This window comes from Taurulus bubalis (genome assembly GCF_910589615.1).
Source record: "Taurulus bubalis genome assembly, chromosome: 11".
NCBI lineage: Eukaryota > Metazoa > Chordata > Actinopteri > Perciformes > Cottidae > Taurulus > Taurulus bubalis.
In genome coordinates, this window is record NC_136599.1 from 12,376,744 (window position 1) to 12,397,643 (window position 20,900).

General features: G+C 40.1%; 1 protein-coding gene across 5 annotated transcripts; it reads left to right on the forward strand.

Annotated features, from left to right (window-relative positions):
- Positions 1–413: 413 nt before the first annotated feature.
- Positions 414–20,702, forward strand: tpd52l2b (tpd52 like 2b). 5 transcript variants are annotated; one of them, XM_079226232.1, is made up of 10 exons: positions 414–584; positions 4,010–4,179; positions 4,827–4,975; positions 7,542–7,601; positions 11,963–12,010; positions 13,594–13,695; positions 15,314–15,340; positions 16,189–16,233; positions 16,375–16,423; positions 17,325–20,702. In XM_079226232.1, exons 1-10 carry the CDS (start codon positions 566–568, stop codon positions 17,409–17,411), a joined length of 756 nt encoding a protein of 251 aa, XP_079082358.1. In that variant the 5' UTR covers positions 414–565; the 3' UTR covers positions 17,412–20,702. The 5 variants fall into 5 exon arrangements, with proteins under 5 accessions (XP_079082358.1, XP_079082354.1, XP_079082355.1 ...); XM_079226228.1 differs by lacking the exons at positions 15,314–15,340; positions 16,189–16,233; XM_079226229.1 differs by lacking the exons at positions 15,314–15,340; positions 17,325–20,702 and having other exon boundaries at positions 16,375–16,625.
- The last annotated feature ends 198 nt before the right edge of the window (positions 20,703–20,900 follow it).

The window sequence follows — 20,900 nt, forward strand, 5'->3', positions numbered from 1 at the left end:
TATTCGATTTTTTTCACTCGTTTACTTTTATTTGTTGATTTTGAACATTTAATTAGTTTTATTGAAATTTGAACATTTTATAGTGTTATAATTTTTGTTTTGTAAAAATGTCCTTTTAATTTGTTTCTCTTTCCTATGTGAAGGAATGCATGTTTGGATAAAATGTGCTTTATATATACATGCCGTTTTGTTGAGTAAATACTTCAGAGTATATATTTTTTAGTTCCCTATATATCTATCTTTGCTGCAGCAACTCGTAAATTTCCCATTTGGAGAAAAAATATATAATAAAAGTTTATTTGATCTTATTTTGAAAATCCTTCCCGGACGTGTCTCTGTGATTATTGTCGCAAGCTTCACAACGAGCCGTTTTAGCTGAGCTGGCTCTTGGGCTGTTGTGAGTTCCTGTTGACGACTTTATCTGAGTGGGAGCTGTCTCTAAAACCAGGGAGATTCATTCACGCCGAGTGGAAAGCACTCTAAACTAGTTTGCTGTCCACATTTCACACCCGTCGAGGTTAACTCTGAACAAAGTAGTTTCTACATCTGTGAAATCGACGCCGAAATGGACCCCGCCAGTCAAGGTAACATAGGTTACATGTTTTAGCTAAAAGCTAACAAGCGTTTAGCTTAGCTTCAGACATCCGTGAAATGTTTGTCCGGCATCAAGAATACGGTCGTTATAAACGGATCCACCACCACCGCGTAGTTGACTATTAACTTAGTCATTCTGCTCGTGTGTTTCACGGTTCGTTGTGTTTAAAAGATCATGAAACACGATGCAGTCGCGAGGACAGTCCGGGCCGCTGCTGTGCATGACAGAGAATAGGGAAGCATCGTATTACTGATGTCCCAAACTTCTCTTGACCATTTCATCTGATGGACTGACATTACTTCAGCTCACAAGAGAACGATGTCATCTTGTCTGAGACGAGCTTCACTCTTTGTAAACAAAAGGACCATCACTGACTCTATTGACTTCCATCTTTAGCCAGTGGTGGTAGAAATACTCGGATAGTTACCTTCATTAAAAGTAGTAAGATGCTACCTCAGGGTGACATTTCTCCAATAGAAGTAAGTGAGTATTGCATTCAAAATCTTATAGAAGTATCAAAGTAAAAGTACTCATTTGGCAGCAGATTGTCTGTGTGGTATTTATTGTATTAATGTGTACGCTGCATTTGATCGAAATGAAGATACGTGTAACTACTGCTGGGTAGTTTAATATATAATAATTGACCTACAAAAGCATCATATTGTCAACTGCACTTGAATAATGTATGCAAATCGTGATCTTTAAAGTATCTAGTAATGACAGCTGTCATATACAGGCAGTGGAGTGAAATGCACCGTATTTGCCCTGGAAGTTTCCAAAGGTCCCCATTTCTGCCCGTCCACACTACGTACGAGGCAACCCCGGAGTTTCGAGCTAACAATACATACGTCTGTAACGTTTTCGATGTCGCTTTAGTTGCTTTCCACCACTGTGTGTCTTCAGCTGACCAAAAGCTGCTTCTGATAGACAATATCTAGGTGGCTAAAGAAGTAGATACTAGAGCTTCTGCTTCATCATTATATCACCAAGCCTGTCGACGTTTACTGTTTGTGCTACAGTTTTTAGTTTTAAGATACTTTGTAATGAAACCTTTGAAAATACAGAAACACACAGTAATAGGCTGTGAGTACCAGCGCTGGGTTGTGTTATGACTTGTGATCTTGATATATATTATCATTGTGATATAGAAAATCTTGTTGAAATTCCATTGAATATTTCTATAAGGCTGTGGCTCAGTGGTGAGCAGGGTCGTCCTTCGATTAGAGGACCGGCGGTTCGATCCCCGGCTTCGCCAGCCTATGTCGATGTGTCCTTTAGCAAGACACTTAACCCTAAATTGCTCCCGTAGCTGCGCCTACGGTGTATGAATGGTTGATAATCTGATGTGGCACCTTGCATGGTAGCTTCTCTCATCAGTGTGTGAATGGTTGAATGATGTCATGAAGTGTTAAAGCGCTTTGAGTGGTCGGAAGACTAGAAAAGCGCTATACAAGTACGGGTCCATTTACCATTTATAAAATTGTCAAATCTTTATTTAATGTGTAGCAATGCCCACAGTTGTATGAGGCAACCAGAGACATCTGTCCAAACATATTCAAAACGTTCAAATATTTCTTACAGACAAACTGGAGAACAATAGTGGAAACATTTCTCTCGCCTCACAGTATTTATTGTCACGTTACCCACATTTACGCTAGATGGATAGTGATGACAAACTGGAGTGAAAAAGGTCATGCCTGTCCAACTCAAATCCTGCCACTGCTGTTCCCTAAATGAGGCTGTGAGATCTGGGAATAGGATTTTTTGGCTGAGCATGGGACGTTTCCCCAAATGATGCATTCTCACATGACACTGATGTCAGTCTTTTTAAGCCTTAAAGAATACCACCAACAGCTATCTGAGATGTGCCTTGACTTGCTTTTCATGGGTCCATTTTAATGTGTGCTGATAATAATTTAGTTTTCTTGTGAATAATTGGCCAAACTCGGTCAAGAAACACCAACAATAGATGTCAGATTTGGATGCTTTCTAAATCAAAGAGAGATCCATCACAGAGTCTAGTTTTCATATCCATATCAGCAGGAAATAGACCAGGATGCAATGCAGCAGCAAGGTATTTAAGTGAGCGGTGTGGCAGTGATCACTTGCATTCCCAAGTGTTTACAGGCTAGTTGTATTGCTAGTAAAAATTAAAGTGGCTATTCCCTATATGCAACATAAGTTGATTCTGGGGGTTACCAGAAGGCCATCTGGAAAGTGTAAGACGTCACTAATTGAAGACATATCCCACACACACAAAAGAGTATCTGAGATTGAACTACAAATCCCAGGAAGAAATGCTTGTTTTCTGTTCTCATATGATCCTTGTGGTTGTCTCCCCTTGTCCTTGCTGTTTCTGTGAGCCACGCTGAATCACTCTTGGCTGAATCAATATGCATAGAGGGTGGAGCGGTCGTATCCCTCGCCAACTTGTATGCGGATATTGTTTTTGAGACTCGATCACACAGCGTCACCATCACTAACTGCAGATATTGATCATCTTGGTCTTTGCAGCGCTGTTATGTGTTTGTCTGCTGTGTGTGAGAAGGGATATTTATAATTAATTGTAAAAGAAATATTAAATGTTTTTAAAAAGCAGAGCAAAACTCAGGAGCTGCTTGTCACATACTAACCGGTCCTAGTTCACAGCCAACCACCTTTACATCTAACAGTAGGTGACGAGTAAGACACAGAAAGTAAACATCGGTCTTGAAGAGCATATGTGTGTGTGTGTGTGTGTATATGTATATGTATATGTGTATATATATATATATATATATATATATATATATCTATATCCACTGACAAATAAATGGTTCTGACTGGGCCAAGCTTCTGCAGTTGCCAAAATAATGACGGTGTCCTTGGGTGAATGATGAAAGCTGTACTCATTGGTAAAGTAATGCTTTAAAATGTCAAATTCTGTGCTGTCAACCTTTTTTTATTTGAAAAATTAAGGTTTACGCTAGAATAGATTACGGTTGTCTTTTGTGCTTTCTTGGAGTTTATTGTCCTCCTTTTTTGGTCCACTGTATTGTGACGTTCCTGTTTACAGAAGGCAAAAGGTTTAATGGATCTCAGACGGAAAGGTCTTGCGTTACTTTCCCAGAGTGCAGTTCAACTCCCAGTGCTGCTAATTGACACTTTCTCTTCCTGTCGGATATCTCCTGCTGGCAAAATTGGCCTTTTCCTGGCCTCGTTTTCTGTGTGTCTGTGAGAGTGAAATGGATACTGAGAGAAGAATCATCTTAGTAAACCACTCTAAGCTTTTAACACTTCAACTGATCTAAGTGTGTATATGTTTAGCCTTCTGCTGACCCTCCATTTCACTGTCCCGTTAACTTCTCCTATTCTTCACCTTGTCGTCTCCCTCCCTTTATCCCATCACCTCCCCCTATCTCTCTCTTGTTCCAGATATCAACCTGAACTCGCCTAACAAGGGCCTTGTTGTGGATAATTCAGACAGCCTTTCCGACGTGCCGGTGGAGGCAGTGGTGGAGGGGGCGGTGGGGATCGTAGCCAATCCTCTTCCACCGGGCCTGACGGAGGAGGAGGCCGAGGAGCTCCGCACAGAGCTCACCAAGGTCGGGCCCAGATGCTGTTCAAAAGTTTGGGATCCTTAGCCACAAAAGTCAGATGACTGCGAGGGACTGCTCTATATTTTGTCTTTCATGCTTTTAGGTTGGAGGTAGTCCTCTTTATAAATAGATGTGATTTTGTATGAAGGGTTCCAAAAAATAGTAATGTTTTGAACATTGAGAACTAAAACGCTGTAGAGTGGTTCAGCCATACTGACAAGGGGCAGAAACAAAGACAAATATTCCTCTGAGCAACGCTTGAACGCAAAAAATGTACAATCCATAGGTCAAATAAATTGGAAGCTTTCCATCAAATATGTGTGCAAATGTACATAGGCTCATGTTGGCAATAATCCTTATAGCAAGATGGAATATTTGACAGTTAGCTTTTTTTTTTTTTTAAACCCTTTATAATATAAATAGAGGGTTAGCATTATTAGAATATCAGGTGAACCATGGACCAGCAAATCCCAGTTTAAACCTATTTAATATAACCACTGAGACGACTGCAGAGAGCCCAAAGAAAAAACCTGTACACAAAAATATTTAGAGCCCAAATGCATGCACCGTTGTGGTGTATGAATCTGTCGTCATGTTGAGCGCTATGAAAACCCCAGATGTAACTTTTTCTGGGGTTTCTGTTGTGTGTTTAGGTGGAGGAGGAGATCAACACCCTGCGTCAGGTTCTGTCCGCCAAAGAGAGACACGCAGCAGACCTGAAGAGGAAACTTGGCCTCAGCCCGCTCAACGAACTCAAGCAGAACTTCAGCAAGAGCTGGCAAGACGTACAGACTTCCAACGCGTATGTATTTATCAGACTGGATTATTTCAACGCGACAGAAATTCACTTTAAGTCTACCTACGGGTACAAATAAAGTAACCTAGCCTAACTATGCATATAAATATACACCACCAATTTATCCTAAATCACGACTCCTGAAGTTTGTTTTTGCATATTTGATCACAAAGGGAGTCGTTGACCGTTACACCTCGTGGTTTAGGTTCGGCTCCTCTAGCTTTCTCAGTTGATTCTCTCTCTCTCTCAAAATAAATATTATCGATGGATTGTCAATGCTCGGCGGAAGTTAATGTTGAAAGGTTTATTGAGCGCACCGTGCATGACTCTCAGGGTTGAGCCAAACAAACGGCAGGCCATATTTTCCCGGTTGAAAGCCAGATGACAGTCTGTCATATACAGTTGGACCCTCCTCGACGCACAGCCGAGTAGCCACTGTACCGAATGTCTGTCTGAGAACAGCCGTAAGCGTAGTCGATGGTCGGCGTAGTGCGGCCAGTGTGAGAATGGCGTTATCGCACATGAAAGCCCTGCAAGTGGTCGCGGCGCTTGATCGCTCACCTCTGATTCGTTGGGACTTGAGTGTCACAAATACTTCACTGATAAAAGCACTATCTACATGTCTATGGATATGTAAAGCATAAATGCCTTTGTGAATGCTCAGAGCCTGCGCCATCTGCAAAGGTTCGCACTACAGTGTCAAGCGCGTGTGTAGCCCCAGCTGTAGAATGAAAACCTCGTCAAAGCTGCAGTGGTTAAATGTTTAAAAGCTGGCTTGATGTTTTATCATGGTGAAAAGCTGAGGTTCTCTGATTTTACAGTAGGAGATGACCCTTAAGTTTAGGATATGGACCAAAAACCCCAGTATCATGTTTTGGAATACAAATGATAAAAGAGAAATGAGACCACCTGTTCAATTGGAATCACATCTAATACTCACATTAAAAAGTATTCCAGCAAGATGGAAGAATAACGTAGGAAAACTAGCTTTGAGCACCGTCCAGTGAGATGAATCGGCACTCCCTGCATACCTTCTCCGATAATAAGAGCTTCATCAGAAAGAGGCCATCACAAAAATGACTCACCATGGTGACTCAGCCGGGCTTTGGAAGTCTTATCACTATTTTCTGACTGATTGACTTTAGCTGATTCAAAGGTGCTGCATTATCAGATGTAATAAACATGCTTTTAATGATACTGTGATCACAATGGCTAATCAAGCTTGTCACAGGTTTTCTTTCAAACACAGCAGCTGCTCTGTTTTAAATTTAAATGTAATGCTTTAACATCATCAGACTTTGTCAGTTAATTGTAGTTTTCAAGATACTAAGTGATGATTACACATGATTAGTTGAGCAGCCGTGGTTATTCTGCAGGAGGTGGAAGAATCTTCATGAGCACACAGCCAAACTCTTTTTCAAATTGTACAGTATTATTGAGTGTTTGCAGGATAAAGAGATCATCACTGTGCTGCATTGTAATTGATTATGAAGATGAAAACAAGTATCTGTTTACAGGGATGAATGAAGAGTCTAGTAACCCTTTATTGTAACCCTGTATGTTTTAAATTTCTGTTTTAGAATAAGTACATCATTCAGCACATTTGCTGGTTTGCAAACTACGATGTGGGTATTCAAAGAGTTTGATATACTTAATTTAATCTAACATCATTATTTTGTGAGGATCAGGTCTGTTTGACTCTTGAGTTATGATTGTTTCTTGCTGTACTAACACTTGATCTGAAGAATATTATTTATACAAATGACTGGACTTCTTGGATTAATTCCTGATAATAATTTCCATAGATTTCAATTGACCCTTTGCTATCCTCTCCCCTTTTAAACGCAGACCGCCTAATCACAGTGTAGCATCAGACTGGTCCGACCAGAGTCTGACAACTATCCAACTAACTAAACGCGTTATCCCCGGAAAGGTTGGAGGGAGAACATTAGAAGAGTATGTACGTAATTTACTAGAGCGAGCACTTCTATGCTAGCTACTGAAGGCATCCTGAATGTAAACATGTGCTGCAAAACTGCTTTTGCTTTTTAATGATTGAGGATCAATGTTCTTCCTTCATTTCATTGTCTTTCGTCTGGATCGCCAGGTGAACTTTTACACTGTGGTCTGTATGCATAAGCATCAGTTTGACAGCCTGAATATAATAATAATGATGATGGCAATACAAGTATTAATAATATAGTAATAATAATCAACATTATTTGGATAGCACTTTTCATAAAACTTATTAAACATAAACTCCAAAAGTTTGATGTCTTGAGCACAGGCATTTTTGGTCGTTGCAACAACATTGTGAGTGAAGTACAACTGGGATTGTTAGTTCTTCTTGCTTTTAGAACCCCGCCTAACAAAAACATTGAAAAAACAGTGTTATTTAAAGTATAATCACATTATTTAGACCATATTTAGTTAGTTGTAACTTGATTTATAACAACGACAATGCGTTGAGATTTTGGGATTTTCTAAGCCTGGCTTCCTCTCCAAGCCAGCTTTCTTTTAATCCTCAATGTTCCCCTCAGCCGTGTAACACCCTCGTGTTTCTGTTTTCTAGCTATGTGAGAACCACTGAGAAACTGGGCGAGTGGAATGAGAGGGTTACCAGCTTGGATCTGTGAGTCCGTGCACTGTTTGCTGCTCGCTCGCCGCTGATGTTTGCTCTCTCACGCTCTGACTATTACTCAACCTCCATCCTTCTCCGTTCTCACCTTCTAACCATGTTTGAGAACACTTACGGTTCAACAGTTGGTGTTTAACTTTGTGTGTGCTCGGAGGGGAAACCTGTCGTCTGGTCAGTCTGGCTTTGCTCATGTTGAATGAGATGCTGTAACGGAATGCTTCCAAACGAGTGTACATTAATATGCTGAACTTAATTGGAGAACGTGAATCATTTTCTATTTACTAATACTGTCTTAGGTGCATTTTTATATTTCTAGTTTGTTAGAGGTTTTGACCCTGTTTAGGAGCTTTTCAATGTCGGAGGAACCTACTTGGTTTGATTCGATATCCGTACTCCTGCAGCAGTCAGAAGCCTGTTGCACATATAGCCAGACGTGTAGCACTGCAGTGAGATTTGCTGTGTCTCTGTTCTAACCACTTCCGTCTGACAAAACAGATTCACCTGAGTCACTGTGACCTGTGACTCACCTTTTTAGTATTTGATAATCAGATTTCTTTTGAGGCGGGGCTGTCTGCTGAGACGTGGCAGGATTTCTTTAGTAAGAATAAGTCAGTGCTGACAGAAGTAGGACTAAGAACTATTTTCTATCACCTTTCTTTTCTGTTGTCATATGCAGATATATTATTTTCTGCCTTTGTATGTTAGTTTTCTGACTTTCTCTTCAGTTTCCGGTCTACACCTCCTCCTATCGGTATTGTTTGTCTATTTTTACTTCCTCTCTGAGGTCAGGTGTCTCCTTTGCTTCCATCCAGAAGTGATGACACACGTCGTCCTCTCTACTTCCTCTCCAAATCAACAGTCTTCCATATTTAACATTTTCTCTCTTCTTTTCTGACGTTTATTACGAGTGTCCACTGCATTAAGCTACACCCTGGTCATGGTTGCATAACTAACTAAATACAATCAATTGGCACACAATGTAAAAGTGGCAATTATGTAATGATATAATAACCAGTGTTCAACTGATGCCCACTAGTAATTGCCTGGATTTGAGAGATTATGAGGCAATGGGCCCCTGGGTACAGATGCCTTGTTGTTGGTTGAAAAATTGCCTGAGCTTTAACATTGTTGTCTTAGAATTAAAGTTTCCTCCTCATTAGAAAACGGTGCAATTTACAAGTGAACCGCATTGCACCAAGTACATAAGATACATAATCTTCATAACCTATAATGGACTGAATCTGAAGGGGGACCTATTTTTCCATGCATTTCTCGCCTTTTGATCAACTCTGAATAGATAAAGTCTCCCTAGGAGGTGGATATTTATTTTGACAATGTTTCTGTGCCGCTGCTTAGAAGAAGCAAAACTGTGCAGTCGGCAAGAAGAAAACCATTTAGCTGAGTTTTTCTGCCTCTGTTGCTGCGAGGTCTGAAGCTAATGGAATTTTCCATGCGGCTGCCTCCGATATGAACTGGATTGGCGAGCTCACTCAGCTAGTTGGCCTAAAGTAACTGCCGACACTATTCTTGACTCTTACACACATCTACACGCCTTCACAAACAGCAGCAGGTGCACTGATCTTGGTTTGGTGTGTTTGTTCTACTTTTGCACACAGAAATAGACTCACACACTTCTCTTTGTTTTTAACTTTCAGTCATGTGTTTGCTCACAGAGCCAGAATAATTGTGGATTATTACATATTTGCCTAGAGTAGCAGAAACGCGAGCAGGCAGGCGCATTATTCTTGGTTCAGGCCTTCACACACACACTGCCAAGTACAGCACAGGAAAAGTGTGTGTTTGTGTTGTGCGTCTCACTCTCGACACAGACACACGCATGAATGCAACCTGATCGTGCCAGGCGACCAGACGGGCAGCTCAGAACTGCTGCTGCAGGAACGAGTGGGAGGAGAGGAAAGGAATGTGATGGATGGAGGAAGGAAGGGAGGGAGGTGAAGAGAAGGAGAGGTTTTGCTTCGTAACATAATATCTGATGTCCAGAGAGGGAGGGAGGGAGAGGTGGGTTATGACGTTCAATTGGAGCTAAGCCAAATTTGGTTATTAATTATGAATACGTTGGAGACACAAAGACACAGAGTGGACTGCTATGAAATCTGGAGTGGGTGGAGAGTAATTTCCGGTTCAGTTAAGTGTGCTTTATTAGCACGACAGTCGAAATCCGACAACAATTTATGCCACAGGATGTCAGGGGAAAGATCAAGTAAACCTCATCACCTTCCCTTAAGTGTATTTCACCGAGAATTGTAGTTTCCTCAGTTTGTAAGTATTTTCCGCTAATATCGCACTGGGATGTCCGTATCGGTTAATGCAACACAATCTTCTCTTTTCTACATTGTTGGGAACATTTTAGTGCAACGACTAGTTGAACTGCGATTCTCTTTCTCACAATAAAGCCTTGCTGGAGGCGGTGGAGACAAAGAAACATCCAAATGTAAAGGAGACAAAAACCCTGTTTCTAGTCAAAGTATTGCCTTCGGCTGTGAAACAAATACAGCAGTTAAAGGGTGACGATGAGTTGACAGATGTGGTAACGTGACGAGGCTCTTATGTGTGAAGTCACTATGGCTGTGCTGTGTAAGCAGCATTGTGCCAACGTCAGTCAGGATACAGAGGCCGGCCTTGTTTGGAGCGGAGGAGAGCCGCCTCCTGTAGATTTGTATCTTTTCTTTGTTAACTCCTTGATGTTAAGCAGTCGTTCGTGTGGAGTTTCTGCTTCGCACTTATAATTTGATACGTTGTCAGTCAAACGGTGTGAGACGCTATTTCTTTCTTCCCAGTTCTTTTACTGTTGATCCTGAACAAACCTGTTTCTGCTGGAAAATCCCTTGAACTGATTTGAAGCCTCGACCTAAATAATGTTGAAATGTCACTGTGTTAAACAGAAGACCAGATTAATATGCAGACGGTAATATTACTACAGTATCGTGATTGCAAACTGAAAACCAGATGTATATAATAACAAAAATGAAGGCGGGGAATGTGATGTAAATATGCACGCAAGCGTATCTATGGAATGTGGTTGACCCACTTCAGTAGAATATTATATTTATACCCTGCAAGTCATAAGACTCCTGATCCGAACAAACACCGTCTCTCTCAACACAGGCAGCAGTGTAAACTGCTTACATATTACACACAGCTATATATATATATATATATTTTTTTTTCAAAGTTAGATTTCCCCTCATTTTTGTGTTGTGTTGGCTGTGCTTCCTTATCAGCTCTATTGTTGTAAGGAGAAGTCAACACAAATGCACTTCCTCTCTTTTTCTAGATAGCGTACAGGCAGGACTCTGCATGTGTGTGACTAAGCTCACTTTGTTACTAACCATGAATAGGCTGTTCTGTCTGCTGGTTGGTCTATTAACACTTTTGGTGCCCGAGAGTTACTATGAGACTGTTTTCCACACTTTGGCTGCATCCATGCTCATACGTTTACCCCTTTTGAAATGTAGAATTTGAATGCCTACTGTCTACACTGCTGCATTTCAGAACCCCTACCTTCATGTATATCATCACCCGTGGCTGAAGTAGCCACTATTGTTGCGTTGTACGTGTTGTGGATGTCTCGATACGTTGGAAGAGCTGTATCGTTGTTTATTCAATAGACAGTCTATGTTCTACACACATATTTGTACACCGTCCGGTCTCTGTACAAATATGAAGTGTTGTCGTAGAGCTCTGATTGCCCACAGAAAGCTACAATGTTTTTTTCCTCCATTTCTGACTCGAGAACGTCAGGACGCTGTTGGTGACGAGGAGAATCTCAACACTGATAGGCTTTTGGGCCAAAGCACCAATTTCTCGCTCGAGTTGCAATATTTTAACTTGCACAAATATGCAAATGTTGAACTTTCGCCTTCATAGGGAAAGGCGATTCCATACTATGATATTTTTTTTTAAATATTTTAAATGTAATTTTAAACAAGGGAAGTATATCTAAATGCATGTTGGCTTCATAAACTAGCAGTATTTTTCTATGAATTAGATTCAATTCTGTCAGTCAAATTGATTTTATGTGGGTCATAGTTTGTGTTCTCTAGTACAAAATCAAGTTTCATATTTGTTTTCTTTTACTGTCCTCATACAGTTTAAATTAATCTAGTTCTCTCTTATGTGGCAAAATATTAGATATACATTTTTTAATTAACTGTATGGGGGAGACAAAGACTGTTTGTTCACGTTACCTCTATGATTTTACATTGTGTTGTGTTATATGTCTAATGTTATTATGTTGTTGGCTCTGTAACTCTACTGAACTCTACTGTGATCTACTATATTGTGAGTGTGTGCGCCTCTCCCCCTGTGTCATTATCCTGCTGTTGTGTCTTCAGATATCTGTCTGCCTCAGCCACTTTGGATGACATTTCCCGCTCTGAAGCGTGAGTTGACCCCTTTCTTTTTTGTGTTCTCGTTTAGATTTTGTAGATGAGCTATGGCTTCTTGAAGTTTGGTTTGCTTTTCGGGGAGTTTTTGTTGTATGTTGACTATCCATCCTTTTTTTCTTCTGTTTTTCCTTTTGCTGGTGTGAGAGTGCTAGTTGTGTTAGTGGCTGTTAAATGAATGACGTTTTTTCTGCTTTATGTCAGAAGACTCCGAAACATGTTTTTAAGGACAAGTTTGACATTTTGTACTTGTTTTATAAGTACCGGATGATCCTGATTTTGAGAGTACTGCTAAAATGCTGAAATGGCATGTACTTCAGTAAGTGTTCCTTTAGTGTGGAAGGTCAGCCATGTTGATTGACACAGTTGTGTGCGTTGTTATTCAGCCACACCAGCTTATCTCCAAAACTGTATTCGCTCATCCTCTGAACCATCTGCTGCTGAGCCTTGATGTGTGTTCGGGTGGATCCGCTGATCATGATGTTGGCTTTTACCCAAGATGTGTGTGTGCGCTTGTTGTGTGTCCATATGGCCGGTGAGGGAATGTTTGTTTCAGCCTGTTTGTAGCTTTTGGGGCTGAGGGATATGGCCTTAAAAAAACACTGAGGCCAATTAAACAAGTTTAATTTAAGATTAAAACATGATTGAAATGTCATTTTTTAGGGTTCAATGTGCATGACAGTTGATCCTTGATAGTTGGCCACACGCAAAGCTGTTTCTGCGGCTCGTCCCTCTTTGTCTTTAGGTGTGTTTGGTCAAAGGTGTTTTATAAACTAATCCGTTTCCAGTATGTACACGGTTTGGGCGATCGTTTATGTTTTCAGATTGCCCAATTGTGGTTACTCAAGATTGCGGGCGATTTGAAATAATGAAACCTTTTTAAGCTTTCGGCAAGCAATGCAGTTATTGTATGTGTGTGTGTGTGTGTATATGTATATGTATATATATATATGTGTGTATATATGTATGTGTGTATGTATGTATGTATGTATGTATATGTGTGTGTATGAGACACTTTGTTTCAGATGTTTAAACATCAAGTATTTGTTCGTGTTTAGTGCGACTAGATCACAGCTTCATGTTCCATTTATCACAATAGTACCTTTAATATCACAATGAAAATCTATCTGTAGGGCTGCACTGAATGTGTGAAGCTTCATTCATAACGTAGACTTATTATTATTATTATTATTATTATTACTGAATTATTTTACAGAATAATTTTTTCATCACCTACAATACATTGTGCCAGGCGCAATTCTTTTTGATACACCAGCCTTTAAATTCCTGTGACTAAATATTGACCATTGGGGTGAACACTGCACTTCTTCTTTTGATGGACGAAGCACTAATCGGTTTCTGTTCGCTGTGGTCGATTGGTCTAATGTACCCATCTCTTTTTTTACCCTCCCATCCCTCCCCCTCTCTCATTCATCTGCCTTGTTTTTCTCCATTTGGTTTCTTTCTGCTCGTTCTTTTTTCTATTTTCTTTCTCTTCAATATGTTTTTTTTTCTTCAATCCATTCTATTCCATTCTCCTGTTCCCACAATCCCTCCATCCTCCTCTCTCTCTTCTGCAGATACAAAAAGACTCAAGAGACTCTTTCCCAGGCGGGACAGAAGACCAGTGCAGCTTTAACCACAGTGGGCACCGTCCTCAGCAAGAGACTGGGCGACATGAGGTATGACATTGCACAGCCAACATTTTCGACAATCTGGCTGAAATACAAGAACAAATGAGCAGAGTGGACCGTGTTGAAACAGAATGATCTCAAACCTGGATATCCTACAATAGGTCTATATTTATCTTGGAACAACAAGGTGAAGCTGAAAAGAATTTAAAACATTTGAAAACATGGCAAGATAAAATATAGTATCTCCTCCATGCTTTCTGATTAACCCACACATATGTTTGTACATGTAAATACAAAACTCCTCTCTTTAGAAACACCCAAATATGATAACTGGGGCACTAATCTGCATAATTTACTCTAACAGACTCTAGTGTCTGATAAAATTACATTTGTGGTATTGTATTTAACCGCTTTATATCCTGAATTGTCATTTTACTAACTGAAGGGATGGTTTAACATGATCTAATTTGTTTTCCATCTAAATGTGAACTCTTTCTTTTGGCACCAAATACTTTAATGAAATAAAGGGCCACTGGTTCGTCTTGGAAGTAAAATCCCAGATGCAAAATTGTAACTTTAATGTGAAACGGCATCTTTGGTGGCTTTTTTTAAAATAGTTGGACCCTTCCTGCTGTAATGTTAACTTTTTCACCCTGAAATCACACTTGTGTAGGGATTTTACTTCCAACTGAACCTGTGTAGACGTTGCCAGAATCCCCGGGTCACACATGCATGAGGAAACATCATTGTCAATGGAAAACAAATAGACTGTGAAGAGGCGTGAACCACTGACTCCTTCACATCTAACACCTCCGCCTCGTTGACTAACACAACTGTCTGATTTAACATTCATATTTCCATTTCAACATTCATATTCATATTTGCTCTTCAAGTGCGTGTGTGCGTGTGCGTTCACCTTTTTCATTCATTGACTTCTCATACGGTGTGTCCCACTAACAACATATTCAAGCAGTTTTTATCTGGTTTATGCTTTGCGTCCGTCCCTGCATGTTGCATGTTTTTTATTCAGTCATCCAGTGTGTTTCCTCTGTATCTTTTAAAAGTTTTACTCTGATGTTAGGCCTCCATCAGTGACTACGTTTACGTGCACACTCGTATTCCACTATTTTTCCAACTATGACAATATTCCAAAGACCCGGCCAAACACAGCCGAGAATGCTGTTGACGTGGGATTCACTGGCCCGGGTGACGAGGATGCGGCACAGGGGCGTTTTTACGTTCATCAGAATATAATCACGACTGCATGTAAACGGGAATATTAGCGAAATATTCCTTTTCATTTGCCATGTAAACAGCTTATTAGGAATATTGTCTTTTTCGGAAAAGGGCAAAAAACGGGAATATTTGGTCCATGTAAACGTAGTCAATGACTCGGTGTAACAACCGAACATGGAGATAAGAAACCAGAAGCAGAGTCTCTTAACCTGTCATGAGTTGGACTGGTATCTTTAGTTGCACAGCCAAGACATCGCTGCTCCGTTTCCCCTCCGCTTCCTGTTTCCCTGCTGATGACACTGATCTCTCTCCTGCTGTGTGTCGTTCCCGTCTACTGCTGTCAGTTTGTGTTTGTCATGATGCTGCTGCTCCTGGCTCACGCTCTTTCTCTCCTCCTTGTTTTGAATTGCTGCCTTGGTTTGACCTGCAGAGCTCTACCTTTCTCTAATTCCTTTAGGTAAGACTAACACACCCGGTTAGAACAACTAAGAGTTTGATCGCATCAAATTAAAATTAAAGCTCTGCCATTTTTGCCCCTTATACTTTGACTTTATTTTTTCCAACCTGCTCTATTATCCTCGACTATTCTCTTCCCTTAGATTGCCTCAATTAATTTGGTCCCCAGCACATGGATGCTTAAAGAAGCAGGTTATTCTTTGCTGTTAAACAAAACTGTAGTTCTTTAAAGAAATTGTTGATTCATCATTATACACAGCATTTTAGTATCATTATAATTTCATTAATAATTTACACTACATTTGCGTAAAGTCTGCTGGGTCAGTTTATGACTCAGCAGGAAGTGGGTGCCGTTTCAAAAATGTATGTGTATTGTGGTAACACTTTATATTAAGGTGATTGTTAAATGTTTGGTAATTTCCTACAATATTTCCAGGAAATTGTAACCTAGTTATGGCCTGAGATGTTATTTGAGTCTAATTAGTTTTATTTCTAGAAGAATTTGCTTTATTTAAACTTAAGAAAATATTCACTAACCAATTGTTCAAGAAATTAGCACCAACCAAGAGGCTACTAGTCATCTGTCACTCTTTTGTTTACAGTTCTTATACAAAGCCAGTGATATTAATTTGAGAATAGTGTTTGTTTACTGTAAAGTGAGAAATTACGCTACGTGTCGAGGGCACCTTAAGTGGTGGTGTGTGTGTGTGTGTGTGTGTGTGTGTGTGTGTGTGTGTGTGTGTGTGTGTGTGTGTGTGTGTGTGTGTGTGTGTGTGTGTGTGTGAGAGAGTGACCTTGCTTGCTTTATAACACTTGCACTTCTGTCTCCTCTCTTTAACGCTTACAAAGTAGCAACTATTCCATTCGCCACTCTATAAGTATGCCCGCCATGAGGTAAAGTAATACTCAAACATGCTCACTGTACTGCTTCTGTTTCACTGTCAGTGTAACACATTACATTCTGCCTAACATGAGTTGAAGATATATATATCTGTATTTTCAAATAATTTATAACCTCGTATTTCTGTTCTGCAGGAACTCTGCGACCTTCAAGTCATTTGAGGATAAAATGGGGAACCTGAAGGTGAGCAGGCAGTAGAGAGTGCAACCAAAGGCCACGGCGTGACTGAGCCACTTTCCAGACTGTTTCTTTGTCCGTGTCATTGTGGGATTCAAATCAGTTTTTAGCGCCACAGCTATCCCCTCATGTTACCTCACTGTACATAACAAAAGCATCTTCATGTGAAGGTTCTTGGGTTTGATGAATGAACCAAGCAGCAGCTGAGTGATCCATGCTTGTGTTGTGATTTGTGAACTAACATCACAATAAAAGATGTTACAAAATGTTATCTTGTTCTTTAAGATTATTTAATTGGGATGCACTTAGTTTCTTTTCCCCCTGTATGGGATTTTCAGATTTACTGAAAGAGGATTTTATTCTATATATGTTCTTCTAAAAGAGCTACAAGTTGCATTTAATATTGGGAAATTATTACCAAGTGTTGGATAACAATAGAACTAACAAGACCAAGCGGTTGACGAGTCGAAAGGGCTTTCTATACTATTTGAGTATTCAGAAAAGCACTATATAAAATTAAAGTATTATTATTATTATTATTATTATTATTATTATTATATATAAAATGTTTTATCAAACCGTGGACAACCTTTTCCCCCATTTTTCTTTGAAATGTTTTATTGTTTGTCGACATCAACCAAAAAAATTGTAGAAGAAAATAGATGTTAGGTTATTGTGGCAAAAATGAATGTAATTTATGGTACGGTTAGATTTATACAGGTACGTGCCTCCCCTTTTTTTTTTATTTTTTTTTTAGCCGCAGTGTGTATTATGGTTTTCAGGACACGCTGATGGATTTTAAATGTATTCAAAGTGTATTTTTCCCGACAGGAAGGAGAAACTGAGTCGGTGTATTAACGCAGACGATCAATAACACTCTGGTCTGTTTCCGCTCTCGTCTCCTCAGTACAAGGTTGTTGGTCCCAGAGGGAACGGGGAGGCCATCGGCTCCCCCACTGACACCACCCCCACTCAGGAGAACCCGCCTTTCTGAATGCATCCCTCCTCCTCCTCCTCGCTGCCACCTTCCTCACGACCTGAGACTGTACTGTTAATCACCTCGCATTGCAGAGTCAGCCCTGACCTTTTGACCCTCCATCTCACCAACTCGCCACCACTCACACTTTGCCTCGAGGTCTGTAGAAGCAGACGGGCGGAGGTGAGGAACTCGTTGGTTGGAGGTGGGATGAGCTTTTCCGTCACTGCTGGTCCCACAGCTTCCATTCTTCTACCTTGCTGCTGAAGAAAAGGAAAATGTTTTGTTGATGTCTAAACCCGAATAATTTACAGACCGTGCTTTGTTACATCACCACCCTCTGCTTCTACTTCCTCCCCAGTCAGACCACGGCCCTTTTTGTTAGTCCAAATAAGTCAACACTGTTGTCTCCTGCACTTTTCAGACACCTTTTTTAGCAGGTGGTTCCTGTTTCAGTAAATCACCTGGCAACAAACAAAAAAGGTAAACCTAAATGAGGAACTCTGTAGGTGCATGTTTGGGCCCCAACTCACAGTTTAGGAACCAGGGTATCTACAGACTGTAGGTGGAGGAGCATTTTACAGCATAAGCAAGATGGTGGTTTATACTGCTACTATTTCTGTCTTCTTTTTTCTGACTACTGTCATGTACTTAAAGTCATACATTCACACTGTGAGGACACCACAGTATATCCATATATTTTTATCAGCTCTGCGGATGCCCGCGGTCTGAACACAGGTTAGATGTTAGTGGTTTCACTGGTGGGGATCCAGCACATCCCACTCCTCTTAGACCTTTTACTGCTACATGCATGTGCATATTTCATCTCAGTTGGACCATACTTACCATGCAAAGAAGACTGAGGTCTTGTGTAACACCCTAAGAACACTCCCAAGATGTAAAAACAGGAAGAAAACAAACAACCTTAGACCATTTTGTATTACAAACTATTTTACACTGCTTTGCAAAAATGTTTTTACATAACTTTTATCAATATGTATAAATATAGATGAGTAAATATATTGTCACTGATGCTGCCAAATGGCAGTAATCGAGTTAGGAGGTTTAAGAAAAAGCAGAGGGAGGCTAAACAAACTTAAAAAAATACAAACTATGGGTCAGTTTCATAGACATGGATTTTCTTCTGTCAGGAGATTTTTTTCTTCTCTTTATTAAGTACATTTGTGGTCTAAAAAATGTTTGAAAGTGACTTATGAGCTGCAGTCAGACGAGAAAGAACATAATCAAAATGGTTTGATTTGACCTGAGAGGACCTTGATGGTTTGATCTCTGCAGCAGGTTAACGCCGCCGTTTGCAAGTCAGACTAAAACCGCTAAAGCGTTGAAATGTTTAGAAACCACTTTGACTATTTTGTTTTCCCTGGTCTGACTATAGTTCCTTTCCTGTTGACACGATGGTTCGGATGTTCTGAAGTCTGGTTGTATGAGGTACTTTTGAAGTCGGTGTTTTGCCAACAGTTTAGGTGTACGATTATATTTAGAATGTTTTCACTGCTTTACCTTTCTGTCTGACTGCCCTTTGCAGCCGTTACCCGTCTGTTCACAGCCCTATAGATAAGTACCTCATAGAACACGACTTCAAAAGATCTAAATGATCCTTTTAACATTCAGAACTCAATGCGAGACTTTGCTTTGTACACTACCCGGTGAATGTCAATGCTTCTCGATCAGCCTTACTCACTTCTTTAAATGGTTCACTTGTTATAATTTAGCTGGTAGAAAGGGAATGAGTTTTTCCAATTTTTTTTTTCTCTTTTATAGTTGTACAGAATGGTTTGATTGAAGGAAGGAAAGTTAGCATTTAAATATTTCGAGTCTGACGGGCCACAAAATGTGTCATAAAATCTTCTCGCTGCCATTAGAAGAGACTTTGCTAACGTCCCCTTAATGCACACAAAAATGCACTCCTGTTAACACACGTTAGATGCTACTAAATGCCCCGATCGCACACTCATGCTGCATGAGGCCAAACTACAAACACCTTTTATACAAAATCACTGTTGCTCTTATTGTCGTGCACCTGTAGTGATAAAACAGAAGCTCTTACAAACTACACAGCCTCAGAAACAATGACCGTAAACCTGAGCGATGTGCAGCGCCGCACTTTTCTCCTCAACCTGAAAAACAAGGTTGGATACTTCTTGTTTTTGTTTGTTTATGTTGCCACTGGTGGTTTGACATGTTACACTAATTTCCCACCAAAGAATATAATGCAACTTGTGGGAAAAATTGCCCAAACCGAACTTATTTCACTGTGATGCACTGAAGGTGTATCAATATTGCCTCTCGCATTGTTTTTTTAATATTGGAACTACAAAATGTTGCTTGTGTATCCTGGCTCAGCTTCAGTACAATGTCTCCAGATGTTAATTAGTTTCATTGAGGCAATAGGAAAGGATACATATGAATTGTTATATACCTTTTTAATTCTGACAAAGACAAAAAAGCCAAATCTTCAGAGAGGTTCAAACTTGCTTGTATGCCAACAAATTGAAAGAAAGAAGATAGCTGAAATATATCTCAGTGACAGCTTGGCTTCAATGGACATTCATTGAATGAAAATACACACAGCTTATAAACGAAAGCTCCCGGATTCATCGCTGCTGCCAGTGTATCATAAATGTATTCTCTTGTTTTTGTTTGTGTTAATCATTTTGCTAGTTAATATATTCCTGTTAGGTGAATTGTTCGGTTTTCTTTTGGCTTTCCTTTTGCCATCCGTTTGAAAAAAAATGTTGCCAATACTTAAATATCTGTTACAGAATCTCTATCTGCCTCTGAATCTCATAGAGTCTCTGACTTTCTGCTTTGCCAAGATGAGAAATGCAGATGCACACTACAAGAAATATGAATCTCAAGTCATTTACTTCAGAATTGACTCCTAAAATCATATTTTTCTTACACGAAGCGGAGAACTTCCCACATACTTGATGCTTTTTGTAGGGCAATGTTCTCAGCGTACTAGAACATGTGGTTCTAGTTCGCGCCCCCCCCCTGTCCCCTGTCCCCGCGCGCAGTGCATAGGTTGCCTGTTTAGAGCTGCAATCAGGTTTGTAGACGTGATGGCTAGAAAAAGGACGATGCTCTTTTTGATTTGGGTGCCAATGGGAGGTGCAGCACATCAGTGCCAGCCGATGCAGAGGCTGGAGGACAGTAGAGTACTTATAGCTTTATTTAGGTCCTGGGCCTAGCTGATGTAGAATATCAAAAGGGATCCGATTTGGAAGATTATGGTGAATTCATTATTTGGTTTTCTTGTCTATGTTTGGATATCAATAAAGCATTCCTTTAAATGAATGAGTAGTGTTTGGTCAGTATGTTCACGCTGTCCTTTAGCAGAGCTTTTGTCTTTTAATTTTAGAGCATAAAAAGATAAAATGGAATTAAGATGTTCTGTTGTTCAGTTATCTTATGGTCGCTTTAGAGGCGTCACACATACAGGTCTGTGATCTGAATTCCATGAGACTAACATGGAACATAATTTCC